This window comes from Meriones unguiculatus, chromosome 21 (genome assembly GCF_030254825.1).
Source record: "Meriones unguiculatus strain TT.TT164.6M chromosome 21, Bangor_MerUng_6.1, whole genome shotgun sequence".
NCBI classification, from domain to species: domain Eukaryota; kingdom Metazoa; phylum Chordata; class Mammalia; order Rodentia; family Muridae; genus Meriones; species Meriones unguiculatus.
In genome coordinates this window covers 35863810-35880773 of record NC_083368.1, presented here as the reverse complement: position 1 = coordinate 35880773, position 16964 = coordinate 35863810, and the positions used below count along the sequence as shown (strand labels likewise).

At 43.6% G+C, this 16964-nt stretch overlaps 1 protein-coding gene across 1 annotated transcript in view; it reads right to left on the bottom strand.

Annotated features, from left to right (window-relative positions):
• Asb4 (ankyrin repeat and SOCS box containing 4) overlaps nt 1-14845 on the bottom strand; it is a 40942-nt gene extending 26097 nt beyond the window's left edge. Inside the window, exons 1-2 of the mRNA XM_021655166.2 lie at nt 14319-14845; nt 5413-5712 (exon numbers count right to left, since the gene is read on the bottom strand). Of these exons, the coding sequence (XP_021510841.1) occupies nt 5413-5712; nt 14319-14505 (487 nt within the window). The 5' untranslated portion in view covers nt 14506-14845. The remainder of the gene's footprint in view (nt 1-5412; nt 5713-14318) is intronic.
• Nucleotides 14846-16964: the final 2119 nt, after the last annotated feature.

Below are 16964 nucleotides of genomic sequence, written 5' to 3'. Positions count from 1 at the left end.
GTCTGTCCAGCAGGTATGTGCCTGCTTCCTTATTTAAATGAGGGCCTCACTGGTCAGGGACTCTCCCAAGTGTGTGGCTTGTGTGGCTGTGGCACTCAGGAGCAGAGGTTAGGCCTTTTAAAGGCAGGGTCTTCTTTACATTGCCCCTTTTGCCACATTCTGTTAGAAGCCATTTGAATTTTTATAGCTTTCCTCAGGTAACAAATTTTCCTCCTACTGTCGGGATTTGCTTCGTGTGGCGCAAAGCAAGCAGCATTCATTTTCCTCTTAGGAAAGGGGATGGATGGAAATGCTGTACTGCTTAGGAGCCAGCCAAACCTGACCTGACTCTCTTTATTCATAGGGAAATGCAGGAACCAAAGAACAGACATTTTCGCCGAGGTAAATAAGCCCTCTCAACTGATGAACGCCATTATACTAATACCAAAGGAAACAAAGGCCAGAAGATGGCGGCATTAAGTAGAAAGGCAAACAGAAAAATAGCAGGCAAAATCCAGCCTGGGACAAAGCCTGCTCTGCAACAGTGAAAAACAGGACAAAATCCTTTAAGAGAAAATTGCATGCAATTTTTTGGACTCAATTAGCCTTTTCCACAAAGAGCACTTTCCCACAAAGAGCCCATTAAATAGCAAATGAAATTACATCGGTTTTCAGTTGCCATGGCACTGGTTCTTCCTGTAATGGACTTCTCTGGCCCCTGAGTTTCATGTTAGCCTGGCTTATTTTCCTTGCCTGTGTCTGTCCAGTCATGTAGAGCTGTGTGTGACTTCTTCCCCAAAGTGCTTACCTACAAGCCCTCAGCTGAATTCCCCAGGGGTGAGGGGTGAGGGGTGCGGGGGTGTGTGTGAAATGTGCCAGAATCTCCCTTTCATGAGCTGTGAATATGACAGTTTACACAATGGATGGCAGAGGGTGCAAGCTTCTGGAGCTGTCCTCCGACCAAGGACTGTTTAGCAGGTGCTGCCCCCCTCGGCTGAGGACATAAAGATGCCCATAGAGGCATCTGCAATGTTGTTTTTCTATCAATTCCTACTTGCCAGAAGCCCTACTTCCAAACAGGCAGAGAGAGCTAGAGCTGTAGCTCCGTCTGTGGAATGGTTGCCTGGCATGCATGAGACCCAGCGTTGCATAAACCCACACACCTGTAATAACAGAATCTGGGTGGTAGAGGCAGGGGAAACAGAAGTTTGAGATCATCTTGGATTCCATAACAAGTCAAAGGACAGCCTGGGGTTAAGTGGCCTAAAGCTAAGGGTCTTCATTTATAGATGTGCCTTTTAAAAATTTTTACTTAGGAGCCAGAGAGATAGTTCAACAGGTGCATGATAAACCCACATGACTGAAGGAGACAACTGACTTTCAACAGTTGCCCTCTGATCTCTACACAATAACAATATGACACACATGTGGACACACGTGTTGTAAACAAAGGTTACAAAAAGTTACTTAGATACTGTTAAATATTAGCTAACACAGCTTCTGATGAATAGCAGGTATTATTTCCTGATGTACATAGTCTCCTGTAATTTTTAGGAAAATATATGTATACAGTTTATACCTTACTATAAAAGGCTATTTAAAAAAATTTTTTAACATTAACCAAGTCTGGTGTCCCATACCTGTTGCCCCAGCACTCAAGAGGCTAAGACAAGAACATTCCTACAAATTGGATGCTACCTTAGGTTGAGTACCAGGTCAGTCAGAGCTACAATGTGAGAGCCTATGTAGATAGATAGATAGATAGATAGATAGACAGACAGACAGACAGACAGACAGACAGACAGATAGATAGATAGATAGATAGATAGATAGATAGATAATGATAGATAAATAGAACCTGTCCCTATAAATGAACACTCTTATCATCATTTAATGTGTGCATGAGATGCAGACAGCATAACAAAATGTTCTAGTAAGAAGACAAGTATTCTTACAATTTTCAGTAATAGCACGTGATTCTGTGGTGATGAAAGTAAATCAGAGATTTCTTAAGATTTTACATACATACACACATATAGGTGTGTATGTGTAATATGAAAAGTTCGGAAATTTCAGCATACAGTATACAAGTTGTATAATTTTGTACACAGATTGTATAATTATCTCCTTACTCATCAGAACTTCTAACAGGAAAGCATCAAGTGGATATGTGACAGCCGTGCTGTTCTGAAAGGCCCGCAGGACGCGACTCAGCCCAGTCCTGAACTCATGCTAAATGTGTTCGGCTTGCCTCTTCTGTTCTCTGCCACCCTCTGAGTAGCCTTGTTTGGAGTGGACAGCTAAAGCTTGAGTTTGAGGCTGGGAATAAATAGCAGCCCCAGATCAAAAGGCTTTTTGTCTAAACTGAATCTCTAATCACAGAAGTGGGATCTCTGAGTTAGAGCAAGATTGTGCAAGCAAGATTCCCTCCAGTGTGTATCCGCAGCTCCGGAGGAGCTCTCAGTAGCTGATGGAAGACTCATTCTTGGAGATGCAGCGCTTGCAAGGCAGCCCAGGCTCCAGTAGATGGCCCCACACCCACACTTATATGAGCACACTAATTGAGCTTAGTGAATTATTTTAAAAGGAAGGGGAAGGGAAGGACTTGAAGTTGGTAGGGGAATATGTTAGTGGTAATTGGGGGAGGTTTAAAAGATGAAACTAGATGGTGGCATCATCGTATTCCAGTCTATACGTGTGTGAAACTCTGAACATTTAAAAATAGGAAATGAGAGTGTGGGGGCGGAGCATTCTCTCCTTGCGTGTTCCAGTGTGTCCCTATCGTCCTACTGTCCTTGCTTACAGACCAACAAATCCGTAATTTCTCATGATGCAAAATCTAAAGTGTAAGCTGATTAAGAGATCAGCAAAATCTAAACCGAATCTAATTCGAATAAGGAAGTAAACATAACATGTGGAGGTGTCCAGGACAGAGGGACAGAGCGAGTTTGTAACACGGATCCATTCCTCCCCTGCTCTGTCTCCCTCCCTTTCTGTCTCTCTCCCTCTGTCTCTCTCTGACTCTGTCTTTCTCTCTGACTCCCTGTCTCTCCCTCTTGCTCTCTCTGTCTCCCTGCCTCTTGTTCTTCTCTCACTGTCTCTCCCCCTTGCCCTCTCTCTTTCCTTCTTTTTCTTTTCCCCTCCCTTCCCCTTCCCTCCTCAGAAAGCCTCAGCCAGTCAGTCTGGGGCCCCCTTCATTCCCATGGTTTGAAAAGCATCTTTTAGGACCTCAGTAGTCCTGCTACACTTCCCGGGTGAATTTATTCTTGCATTCTTCCCCACTCTCACAGAAATGTCTACCTCCCTTGCTCTCCCTCATTTTTAGCTGATGACTTTGCCTCAGCATAGTTGAGGGGAAACACACCAGATTTGAATAGTCTCACCTTAGCATCGTCAGATCTGCTCTGGCACTGACAAACATCCTTTATGACACACTTACTAAAAATGGAGATATGTCCGGCCATCTGCAGAGTTCATCCTATCTCAACTTTGGAAAACTGGATCCTTGAAAGATTACTAAAGTAATCCCATTGTATCCACCCTCAGCAACTTTCCCTTGGTGTCCCTGCAGTTCCCTTGGTGTCCCAGCTGTGGACAGTGTCCCCCTGTTCTTACACTGCTTCTCCAGGCAAACTGCTCTCAACAGCTATTGGCACATTTACTTCCCAACACCCATTTACACCCTCCCTAATCTAATCTGTCTTCAGCGCCACATCAAACTGTTTTGTTGTTGTTTTCTGGTTTGTTTAGTTTTGCTCTTTTGTTTTGCTGGTGTTGATCTGTCACCTAATTTCAGGAATAGCTCACTTAACTAATAGCTTTCCCTGTAGCTGGCTAGTCCCTGCTCCCTGAACTCACTTCGTTCTTAGCCCTGTGTTACCGAAAGCAGGCTCAGGTCCCCGATGCTCCCTTCAGCACATTCCACTCTGCTTCCCTGGCTCCTGCTTATGTTTTGGTTATTTAAATGTTAGCATTTATCATGACTTTGCCTAGATTCATTTTTTTAATTTATGTTATTTATTCTTGTGTTTTTCAGATAATTTCTCAATGATTTCATAGCTGGAACTGGCCTGAAACCTGTCATGTTCCTGTCTCAGTCTCCCATGTGATAGAAGTCTTAAGTTCCAGAACTGCATGGGCTGGCTCACTAGTGAGACCTTGTATTGAAAAAGGGAGAGAGAGAAATGACAGAAAGAAAGAAAGAAAGAAAGAAAGAAAGAAAGAAAGAAAGAAAGAAAGAAAGAAAGAAAGAAAGAAAGAAAGAAAGGAGAGCAGAGAAGAGAGGAGAGGAACAGGAGGGAATGAAATAAGAAAAGACAGGAAAAGGAGAGAGGGGAGGGGTAGAAACAGATGATATGATTACATGCAAACTGTAGACAGCAGCTCATTCATTAAAAAGGAGAAATAGGCATGAACTGATATTTCTCCAAAGTGAATATACACCTGTCAGATAAACTTATGATGCTATTCACAGCATCTGTGAGAAAAGTCACACTAAAACCACAATGACACAATACTACATACTCATTAGAGAGCACAACTTTTTCCTCTTAAAGTGTCTTTGCTTTAAGATAAAGTAAACTATTTTACTTGATCACTTTTGGCATGAACAGCAGGCGACTGGAGTTTTCATACATTGCTGGTGGAAATACAAAATGAGATAGCCACTTTGAGAAGCAGGGTGTCACTGTCTTAGAAATCTACCATCCTTCTCGTCTTCTTTCTTCTAGATATTTATTACAACGTAATAAAAATATGTTCAGCTACAGGAATCTACATGCAGGTACTTATGTTCATGGTTCTCCAAAGAAGTTCTTGACTGAGGCATGTATAAATTGCATTGCATGTCTGCATGAAACACTGCTTGACAACTCAGAGAAGTCTTTACTATTTTATCAACCTTACATACCTAACGTTGTATAAACTTTACTCTTAACATAGGTGCTGTTTTCTCCTCGATAGCTCTTCCACACTTTTATAATTAAAACTTATTTTGTTAATGTTATATCCCCTTCTGCTGAAATATGTGCGCATACACGGATATTCATGTATACACCTGCATATGCACATAAACCGGGAGAAGGAACTGTTTTCTCTCCGTGACCACATTACCTGATGCATAGGAAGGGCTATGTAAGCATATTAAGTAACTGCGAAAATTAAACATTTCTTATTCTTCCAAGTTAAGATTTCAATGTAATACCCACTGCACGACCTCAGCGGGAAGTACCCATACACTATAAAACCACCAGCAACATGTGTGAAAACCCATGTGCATGTTGATCTTCATCCTCGATCAGGCTGAAGGTGCTGGAACGCCTGTCAAATTGCCTGAGGCCGGGAGGGGTGAGCAAGCCCCCAAACCACGTGTGTACTAACCCACCCAGCAAAACGAGTGTGTGGACACGGCACTGGCCACCCGCCAAGCCTTACCTTGCCACACCAACTGCTTGGCACAGATGATGGAGTCCGGCGTGGTGCAGAAATGCAGAGCGGTGTGCCCGCTCAGGGAGTAGCAGTTGAGCTTGGCGCCGCGGTCGAGGAGAACCTTCACGCAGTCGAGGTTGGCCATCTCGCAAGCCACATGCAGAGGGGTCTTCCCATTGGGCCGACAGTTGATGGTGGCATTGTGGTCCAGGAGCACCACCAGGCACTCCACGTGACCAAGCAAGACTGAGAGGTGCAGGCCCGTTGCCCAGGAGGACTTCAGCTTGTAACTGGGCAACCAATAGCCTGGAAAAGGAAAAGAAGGGAACTTAGCTTGACTTTTCGGCCCGGCGTGTCTCCATTTTGTGAGCATTTTTTTACAAGCTCTTTTACTGCGGTCGCAGTTCTAAAACTGAAGGGAAAATGGATCAGGCTACGTCACATGAGCCACTTTAAATATGTTTTGTTGTTGTTGTTTCAAGTAGTTTTAAGTTGATTTGAATCATTTCAAAGCTCTCAATTACAAGCTTATATTTTTTATTCATGCCCATTCTTCATCCCTCTACAACTTGTGATTTGATTGATTTTTTTTTTAATTTTTCACACCAATATTTTTGCCGGCCTGTTGGTTTATCCAGTTATTTCTTTCTTAAAAAAAAAATAAAATAAAATAAAAATAAAAATAAATAAATCTTTGGGCAAATCACAAAATTTTATCCAAGATTTTGTGTGTGTGGGTGGGGGGTGAGATAGGGTTTCTCTGTAGCCTTGGCTGTCCTGGACTCCCTCTGTAGACCAAGCTGGCGTCAAACTCACAGAGATCCAGCTGCCTCTGTCTCCCTAAGTTTGGGATTACAGGCATGTGCCATCACACCTGGTTTATCCAAGATTCTTTTAATGATCTACAAAATAATGACGAAGGAGAAAAAGCATAAACAAGAGAGGTCCACAAAGTATAAATTCTGTGCTTACACTACAACAGGATTTTAAAGTTGTTTTTTTTAAACTTCCTAGCAGCCGAGATAACTGCACACACAGCTGTACCCACTGAATAGGCACAAATCATCAAGAGAATGGTTCCTAAAACTAAGATTTTAGACAAATTATTCTCATTACTTAAAACGGTGGGATTGGGAGGGGCCGAGGGAGAGGGCTACAGCTGGGATACAAAGTGAATAAACTGTAATCAATAAATAAATAAATTTTTAAAAAGAAAAACAAAAAGCTCTGTCTTCCTTCTGATTCAGCTGTTTGGAACAGAGTCTCACTGTGTAGTCCAGGTGGGCCTTGAACTCACAGCAATCCTCCTGCCTCAGCTTCTCTAGCACAGGGTCTACAGGCATGCTCCACCGTGCCCAGCCCATACTGACTTTCCATCGTCACCATTCCTCAACTAGCAACTTGCAATGGCAGTTTCTCTACCTGCTTAGAAAGGAGCTAGTTCTGAGCCTGCAAACTGAAGTGTGTTTTGCCTGCTTATTAGTGGCACACATCAGGCACTGTCATGTGGCAAATGAGTGAAAACTCATGCCTGCAACTGCATAGGGGGAAAAATGATTCTGGGAAGAGAGAGAAAAAAAAAAACAACAGTAGAAAGCAGGCTAAGAAAACACCGTTTTTGAGGGAATGACCTACTAATGACTAGCTTAGCTTGAAACGCGTGCCATGAGAGAGAGCCCACCCATGACACTGTTAATGATACTCTGCTCTACTCGCAGACAGGACCCTCTCGTAACTGTCTTTAGAGTGGTTTCACCCAGCAACAGATTGAAACAGATACAGAGACTCACAGCTGGGGAATCCTACGGAAGACAGGGAGGAAGGGTTAAAGGAGCCACAGGGGAGAAGGACACTACAAGAAAACTTACAGAATCAACTAACCTAGGCCCATAGGGGCTCACAGAGACAGAACTGCCAACCAGAGAGCCTGCATGGGACGGACCTAGGCCCTCTGCACGTATGTAACAGTTGTGCGGCTGAGTCTTCATGCGGGACTCCTAAAGCTGGAGCAGGGGCTGTCTCTGGCTACATTGCCTGCCTTTGGATCCCTTTCCCCTAACTGGGCTGCCTTGTCTAACCTCAACAGGAGAAGATGTACCTAATCTTACTGTGACTTGATATGCCAAAGCTGGTTGATATCCATGAGAGGCCTCCCATTTTCTGAGAAGAAGAGGAGGAGGGATGGGGGAGGTGAGAGGGATTGGGAGGAGAGGATGGAAGGAAAGCTGTGATCAGGGTGTAAAGTAAATATCTTAATAATAAAAGAAGAAGAAGCCAAGAAGAGAGGCCATTTTGATGTAAAATCAGTGAAAAACAGGATGCTGGCACTGGAGGGACGATCATGATGCCCAAGCCTCTCATTTTCCGGATGAGAAGACTGCCTGCTAGAGCCACAAATCATCTGCTTCAGTCCAATCTCACGGACTGGGGCTATCTGCCGCGTGAGGCTTCCATCTGTATTTGACTTTGTGGAAACGGTATAGGTTTAGCGCTAAGCCTGCAGTACAGATTACAAAGAAGGGAGGCTGCTCCTGAATGTGTCTGCAGCATGCCACGTTGCTGGCATGGAAATGTGCCGTTTGCTTATGGTGCTTCCTCCTCCTAAACTTCCAGCAGCACCAAAAGAGTGCTCTTTGCACACTTATTACATGGACCACTCACTCACCCGTGGCTTTCAAAAAAGTCAGTTGCATCTGTGTGTGTGTCTCCCGTAATCATAGCTGTTAGCTGGGGAACCAGGCTCACAGACCACAGGATCCTGGAATTCCGCCAAGCCTAAAACAAAACTGCTTCTACAACTCACCTCCTCTTTGTAGAATCTGTGTATTGGGGGGGGGGGGGAGGGAAGGACCTTACTGCTGTCTCTAAGGGAATGAGTGAGAACTGTGGAAGCCTTAAGGCTTGGGATATGCTTATGTCTGCTTTTAATCTTCACTTCTGAACTTTGGTGGTTGAGTTGGAGGTGGGGTTGGGAGGGTCTAGAGAGCAAAACAGGAAAGCCAGCTGCACTGGGCAGAGAAAAGAGCATCCTTAGCAAGGTGTCCGCCCTTAAAATGGGTGGAACACAGGTTCTCCAGTAAGTAAGGAAATAAGTAGGCTCCATCTCACAGAGCACCAGATCTGAGGTCTTATGAGCTTCTGAAACCAAAGCTGAGGCATGCCCATTGATGTGCTATTTGTTCATGTTGATATGTTAAAAGATCAGAATTTTTTCCTGTGCACGTGCCTACACACACACACACACTCTCTCTCTCTCTCACACTCACCAATGTGTGTTACAGCATGCCAGGAGCATGTGATTTGCTTCTAATACCTACCTTTAGAAGGCACTGTTCTATGCCCTTCTGCACAGGCCAGCTGCCCCTATGCTGTGTGTTCAGACTGCAGAGAGGGGCAGGCTGGAGAGGAAGAGAAAGACTAAGGCCTTGTGGGGGGGTGGGTGGGGGTCCCAAGAAGGTGCTGCCTCCCTCTGGGGAAAGCCACTCATGTTCCATACTTCCTTGTCTGCAAGCTGCCAACTCAGGTTCAGGAGAGCTTGGCTTCAGCAAAGGGCTCAACTGAAAAGAGGCTAAGACAGAAGCAGGGCCATCCCCTATGCACAAACTCCACTCTGACCCCACCCACCCAGTCCAAGCCTCACACACAGGGATCTGTGCCATTCACAGCTCTGGCTGCCGTCCCTCACGCCATGATACATGTACTCTTGTATACACATGGCATCTGCATGCAGGGCACTCAGTCCTGGCAGAACCTCCATGAGGAATTCGTAGTGTGGGTAGGGGCAAAATAGTGGAACACGCCCCAGTTCATATAACCACTGGTGGCAGAGGCGGAGCTCTCTACCACTTTGTTGTTTGACGCCTTCCTTAGCCCTGTAACTCAGCCGTAGCACACGGTGCCGTGTGCACGTGTCCCTGTGACTGGCTAGCTTGTGCCAAAGCAGGAGAGCAGAAGAGGGGAATGTGATCCTTTTTAAGCACCATGGAACTTTCTTTCAGCAATAAAAGGGAATAAAGTTACACCGTTTGCAGAAGATGGATAGGACTGGAAAGGATCACTGAAAGCAAGCCAGTCTCAGCAAGGCAGTTCACTTCGCTCCCGTCTGTGCTCCCTAGATACCATACAATACCTCTGCATGTGTGTACAGACTGAGTGGACTAGAAATGAAATAGTTCAGGGGAACAAACGACATTAATGGGAAGAGGGAAGACAGGGAGGATGGGGCGGGGCCAGAGGAGAATATGTTTAGCCGTATCATATGTACCTGTAAGAAAGAACTTTAAAAGTAACAACAGCAACAACAAAGTAACTCTCAAGTCTCAACTCTCAACCCTCAGTCTGCCCTAAATCTGTCAGAAGCTCCCTCTGGTGTGCAGGTCACCACACAGGGCTAAAAGTTCTAAAGAAACTTTTCCAGTTTTACCCTTCCTAAACAATGCAGAACTAACTCCTGCGTGCGCACTTCCAAGCGCTTCATTTAAATCGGAAACTGAGGTCGGCTAAGCCTGCAAGGTGAGGCGGAACGCCTCCTCACTCAGGAACCTTGGTGAGCAGAGAAGGGTGCTTGGACAGGGCGCACAGCTCTGGTTAAACGAAGGTTTAACCAGGTTCCGCAGCCGTTATCAGCTCCCACACTGGAGAAGCCTCTGGCTGTCGCCAAAGCTTGCACACACTGCTCTGGCTGGATTAGCAGATATTTGCTCGGACCATGTCCATGTATTTACACAGCCCTGAAAGATTATAGACACAAGCACAGTTCTAGGCTACTACTTTAATAGCTGACATTCTCAGGGTAGTTCTCGGAGGTTCCTGGTGAATAGGAGAAACTTTTTCAAGCAAGTAGGAAAGGGGAGTGCATCCCCCACTCCCACCCCTCCAACCCTGCCCAGTAATAAAAAGAAAAACAAGAAAATTAATTTCTATAAAAAGAAAATTGGTTAGGAATAAAAAGCATTCAGGACATTTGGACATCAGCTGCTACCTAGGAACACAGACTACCTGCCAGAAAGTTTTCAAATGAAATCTTTGGTTATTTTAATTCACACACAAAAAAAGTAGGATTGCCATGAAAAGGATCAGAAGAGGCTGTGGGCCATAAATGAAGTACTTAAAATGCACTACACTGATTAATAATGGCTCTTCGTTAACCTTGGTGACTAGGGAGTTTCGTACCAGAGACAGGTTTGACATTCTGCCTGTCTCAGGGAGCCAGAGCTCATACATCTGCAGAAGAGCCGGGGTGGAGAGCTGGGGAAAGGAGTAAAAATGCCCTTGAAGGCATCTGTCCATCCACGGTTCCAGTCCAGGGGCTGCCAGAGGGAAAGAATATGACGGAAAGCCTTGGAGGTTTCTCCCTCATTTGACATTACTGTTAATATTTTTCTACTTGTCTCAGAATAAACTATGTCACGACGTCCCTTAACCATTCAACTGCTAGTCACATCCGGTAGTTAAAACTTCCCTTTGGGTATTCCTGACTTCTTTGTGTGGTTGTATTTTAAGGTGACTCTCTGGGGCTGTCCAGATGGCTGAGTTTGTTGGCCCTTGCCACCAAGCTTGAGCCTCGTAGCTCACATGGTCGAAGGAGAAAAATCAGCTCCCACAAATTGTCTTCTGATCCACAACACACTGTGGCTCACTAGCGTGTGTATGTGCGTGTGTGCGTGTGTGCGTGTGCGTGTATGTGTATGTGTGTGTGTGTGTGTGTGTGTGTGTGTGTGTGTGTGTGCTCGCGCACCCGCGAGTGCAGTAAATAATGCCTAAAATAAAGTGCTAGTTCGCTTTACAACGTGAGAAAAGCGGGGCTTTTAAATTAACAAGCTGGGATTTTATCTGACAATTTCATGATAAAGCTGAAAATAACAGGGTGTGGGCAAAGAGCGAGAGGTAACTTTAAGAATTAACTGTTGGGTGCTGGTAAACCCCTGGCACACACCGGGAATTACCGTGGAGAGCGCTGTAGGTGCCGCCTTCACTGGAAGCTTCTCAAGGAGAAGAACTCAGAACAGCAAGGAGGAAGGAGCCAGTAATCCAGCACCTTCACTTTGCACACCTCACAGAATGCATGCTGGCTTGGGAGGGGGTCACCCTTCAACTACTGGGGCACCTGGTGCACTTCTAATTAGAATCCAGGGATATTTTACAGTCTAAGTTGATGTCTTTGCCAGTGGAGCTCCGACTTACTTTTCCAAACACACTCACAGGCCAGTCTTGACATGACACGGGTTGTGCTGTATTTAGGAACAAATTCAACCACTTTTGAAATCCTGTGGAAAAGGATGTAGGGTGTTTCTGAGGAAACTAAGATGGGTTAAGGGTTGATTGCCGACCAGCTTGGCCCCCTGAGGATAATCAACTGTTGAATACAGGATTGCATTATCATTTACGTAAGAAAATTTCAAGGTGGCCATCATCTGTGGCCTGCATTATACTCTGTTTCGTTTATGACATCAAAACCAAGTGGAGACCCCCCCCCCAACTCTTTGAGAATAAACAGCTATGTTTCCTTTCTGAGACTGGATGAGGGGGATGAAGCTTCTTCACTTCTTTTATTAAAAAAAAAAAAAAGAATCACGCCTCACAGGGGAGTTTTGCAGATGTTTCTTGTTCACTTTCAGGAGTTTCTTGTTCAGTTTTAGGAGCCTTTCCATGTACTTTAAAAAAAAAATCAAAGAGTAACATCCAAAAGTCTGCTTTTACTTAATTAAAAAAAAAAAAAAAAAAAGAGTTTCAGAAACAGTACTCCAGCCACAGGTCCTTCAGGACCACGGGGAGGCGGCTCCCGTCCTTTAGACAAACTGCAGAAGGAGCTGGGTGATCAATTAACTACCCAGTTGTAGACTCCCTCAGTCCACACTGTTCTGAGCATTCCTTTGTGAGGTGGGACACTGATACCTCCACTTAGATCCTTTACTGCGCCAGAGGCCAGGCTTCTATTCATGGCCTCCACTACTGCCCTCCACAGTGAGAGAGCCGGTGGCACGGCTGGAGGCACCTTAGAAAAGTCTCCAGCAACTTTCAAGAAAGTAGGGTTTTTACCCTAGACTTGGGGCTGAGGCAGAGCCTGACTTATTCGCGGTAAATGGAGAGTGAAGTGATTTCTAATACACACTGTGTCCACATGTGCACATTGACTTCCTGGACAGCCCTGAAAACACAACCCGGAGTCCTGCTATTTCCAGACGGATACCTACGGAAGACTGGGGTTCTTTCCTTTCCTTGGGGGATGGTTTAAATTTCTGCCCCCAACTGAAAGCCACATCTCGTAGCCAGAATGCTAGGAAAACAGTCATTAGCATAAATAAAAAGTTAGTTCCACATGGACCATAGGAATTACCTTATTTTGACCAGAAGAATTTAAAAGACAGTTTTTTTCTTTTTCTTTTTTCTTTTTCTCATTCTTTTTTTTTCTCATTTAGGGGATTTTATGATTTCATGAGAAATAACAGAACTCAGTGCCAAGAGCCCATACCTCCAAGTTCCCCTTTTCAGAACTTCAGAGCCCTTTTGCCATCTGCAGGGTTTACCTGCCTGGGAAATAAGAAAAGGTGGTCTTTGCTACCCAGTGTCAAATAGATTAACCACTGGCTTGAATCTGATTCCTATCGTATGTGGCACACATACAAATTTCTTTAAAATATGCTTAACCTCCACACAGTGTCACTAAATAAAGTCATAAGATGCAAGCCATCTAATTACATAGCATATAATTTTTCCTTCCACAGAATCCCTTCAACTTTGTAAAAAAATGAATAAAAAATAATTTAAAAAAACCAATTAGACTCCTTCCTTTTTCAGACAAAACAGCCGTGACAATTGATCATAAAGCACAAATCAAAAATGCAGTAACTGGCTTCAAATATTCTACACTCCCCTCAGAACTGACAGGGAATTAGGTAGAAATAAATGCTATTAGCATTTGTATCTGGAAATTGGAGACAATCACGGTTTTGTATGAATAGAAATCAGATTTATAATCAGAACTTAAACAGCACTCCTCCCACCTCTATTCCCGAGACTTTCCCACCCTATTTTCTTTAGGCAGAAGCAAAGGTGAACACAATATTTCTCTGCAGTATGCTCACCAGAGGGTCTAACAATTTAAGTTTTCCCATTAGCTAGTTGATTTGAGAAATCGGGATGAGTGTGCTAATCTAGTTCTGATTTATTAAGTAGGAATTTCGGGGGGGGGAAAAGATAATTTTCTGTTGTAATTTTTGTTTTCCTATTTTTTGTACAAAGCAGATATACTGAATTTTAATTTTTCATCTATTATTGTAGCCCAGCAGAAAAGAAAAAAAAATAGAAGTTAACTTTGTGGTATTTTGAGTTCAGCTTTTGTTTCTGCACTGAAACCCATTAAAATGATGCAGACCATGACAGTGCCTATGGCATGGCTTTCTCCATTCATTAACTCTCTAAATGGAAAAGAGAGCCCTCTTTTTCATCCACACGGACATAGAGATGATATATCTGTAAGTGGCTGTTAGCGAAGAATCAGCAGCCTGACCCCAGCAGCCTCACTGTCCCACGTACGACTCAGCAGTCTTTAACCAGAGTCGGAGAGAGATTTTCTTTATTCTATACCACCACAGCCACCAGAGAAGTCCTAAACACAGTGTGCATGACAAATGCAACTACCCAGGATCCCAAATTCCAAGCACCAGAATGGAAAAGAGCAATAAACAGAGATATACATAGACAGAAATCTGTGTGTATAACATGCAAACTAGCCCAAATGCACTCCAGCTTTAAAGAGAAGGAAAGATTTTTTTTTTTAATTAGAAACAATGTCTAAACAAATACATACACACTAAGAACGATTGCTTTAAAGACAAAAACTGACCTACTGACCTAAAAATCCATCTTATATCAATTTCACAATTACACCTCTACATTTTTTTTTTTTTTACCTTGTTTGTAAGATGCCAAAACCATGTTCTCGTCTTCAACTTCAAACACCGTGTCCACATCTATTTGCCTCTGGATTAAAATAGCCTTCAGTTTTCCAAAGTCATTTGACTTTAGAGCCTCCAGGAAATTTTTCTTAACTAACTTGGCAGCTCCAGCCTTGCTGACAGGGGCAGTGCTGCCGTCCATGCTGTGTGCCTTGAGGAAGCTGAGCACTGATTTATCAGGAGAGCAGAACCCAGCACACAGGCAAGGCTGCAGAGTCCACAGACTGCCGGCTAATTTTATCCCAAAGTTATGCTGATCCGTTCTATTTATATAGGGATCATTTCAAACTTCAAAATACCCTCCCAGGCTGTCACTGGGCTTTCAGGTCCTTTAAACTAGAGCTACGTCAGCAGTCCCCTTCCGCAGTGCGTGATGTGGAGGAGAGGAGAGGCTCCTGTGACACATTTCCGAGCATGAAGTGTCACAATTATTTCTTACAAGACCAAAGTGAAAGTGTAAGATTTAAAAAGCTCTTAATGCCCTTTATGTTTGCTCCTCAACAGAAACATCTGGTGCCTGGCTGGAGTGGCGGTGTCCTAGTCTCACTAACTAATAGACAAAAATGAGAATTTGTTTCAGTTGTTGATACACGTGCTGCTGAAAACCTTTAATGATTTTGTGAAATGAGCCTGTAAAATCAAGCCTAATTATGCACATCTAAAAACAAACAGGAGCCTTGACAGTAACTTAGACTTGAAAATGTTCAATCTTATGAAAACGCAGGGAGGGAGCTTGCTAGGGGGAGGGGGGACAACATTTTAGAGAAAAAAGAACCCAGGGAAACAAAACAGATGGGTGCAACAAGTGAGCAAACTTTATTGAATCTTTTATATTTGATTTCTCATATCACTTAGGGAAAGCTGTGTTTTGACAAATTACAACGACAAATACAGACTTTATATGTGCTTGTTGGTTTGAAAAACATGGGAGTCAGGTATTTGGGGTTGGGTGAAAGAATAGTGTTTGTCCTCGAATAATGTGATGTACAATCAATTGGCTGTGCAACACATCCTCTTAAGGTGTGTGTGTGTGTGTGTGTGTGTCTGTGTGTCTGTGTGTCTGTGTGTATGTCTGTGTTGCTGGGGATCAAACCCAGGGTCTCACATAACCCATGTTTTATTACTGAGCTCACTACATTCAATGTCTCTAAAACTTTAGTTTTAAAATAGTGCAGATATGTAAATAGGACAGAGAGCAAGAGATAGAAGGCACAGGGACAGAGAGAACATGGGAATCAAATGTAGCCCAAACTTAGGCAGCTGGGAATTTTAATGAATGATCTGCAGTTACCTACTGGTTTTTCATTATTTTGTTTTCTCAGTTCCTCTGTGTTAGTTTTTCAACAGAAAAAAAGGGAAAAAAATAAAAGACTCAATTTTATTTACTTATCACCATTAAAATTAGAAAACCAGTAGCACATGTTAACTAAAATATAAATCAGCCACAATTTACATATTGTGGCTGTTCAGAAAATGATACAAAAATCCCTGTAGTGTTTGCAACTTGAATTCTTTTTTTTTTTTAATTTTTAAATGGTTTATAAGTCTATGAGCATGATTGCAAACGAGCATGCCTTTTCACTTGATATACTGATGTGTAACATGAATGCATAAAACTGGCAAGTCCTGAGCACAAAATTTATCCAGTCATGATGATTTGTGTATTCCATGCCGTCGAAGACCACCAGAGGCCCCCACTCCACGCTCTTAGTCAAAGTTTCACACCCCCCCCAACTCCATTACCGTGACTTAACCCGGAGGATCAGCTTCACAGATGTTTGCACGTTTACTGAGCCTTTTACAAGTCTACTAATGTAAATGCGTGTTGCGTCTTTTCAAGTGATGGCAGCAACGAGAGCGTGAGAGCAAGAGCAGGAGACCGCGGAAATGACACCGAGTGGGGCCGTGAGAAACACCGATGTGCTTGGCCGCCCTTGGGTCTGGTCCCCAGTGTGTTATGGGACCTTTTGCTTTTATTGAACTTACACCAAGACTCTTACGAGAGGGTTGCCTCAACTTACCAGCCAATACCTTCTTGAGCAAATACCTACTGAATACTGACTGTATGGCAGTCGCTTGTCCAGGGCACTGGAAATATAGTACTGGGAAAACCACCCAAGAATCTCCACTGAAGTAGAGTTTTTTGTGTGTCAATGATTCAGGCTCTTCCCATGGACTTTGTTCACAAAGTCGCAAACTATTTGAATTTCATATAGAACATCTGTTCTGTGACAATTTAATCGATCTGATCCCCTCTTACAGATAGCCCCCATTTTACTAGGCAATAAAGTAAAGGGCAATTTAACTTTATTCCAAACGGAAATACTTAATCTGACCCACATACGCAGCAGTTTCTTTAGATAAGTAGTCGCTATCCTAGGAATTAACTGTCTTTGAGAGAATGCTGTGTTTCCCTGTATGGGGGCTTCCAGGAAGACGTGATAAGTGCAGAAAAAAAATATTTAAAGCACTAATATTTAACAACCAGCATAGAAGACACTCTGCCATAAATTACCAGTATGGCTGGACCCATGTGAAGAATAAAAAAATGGGCTTATCGTCTTCTGGATTCTCATCCCTAAGCTCCATGCTGGGTGGCAG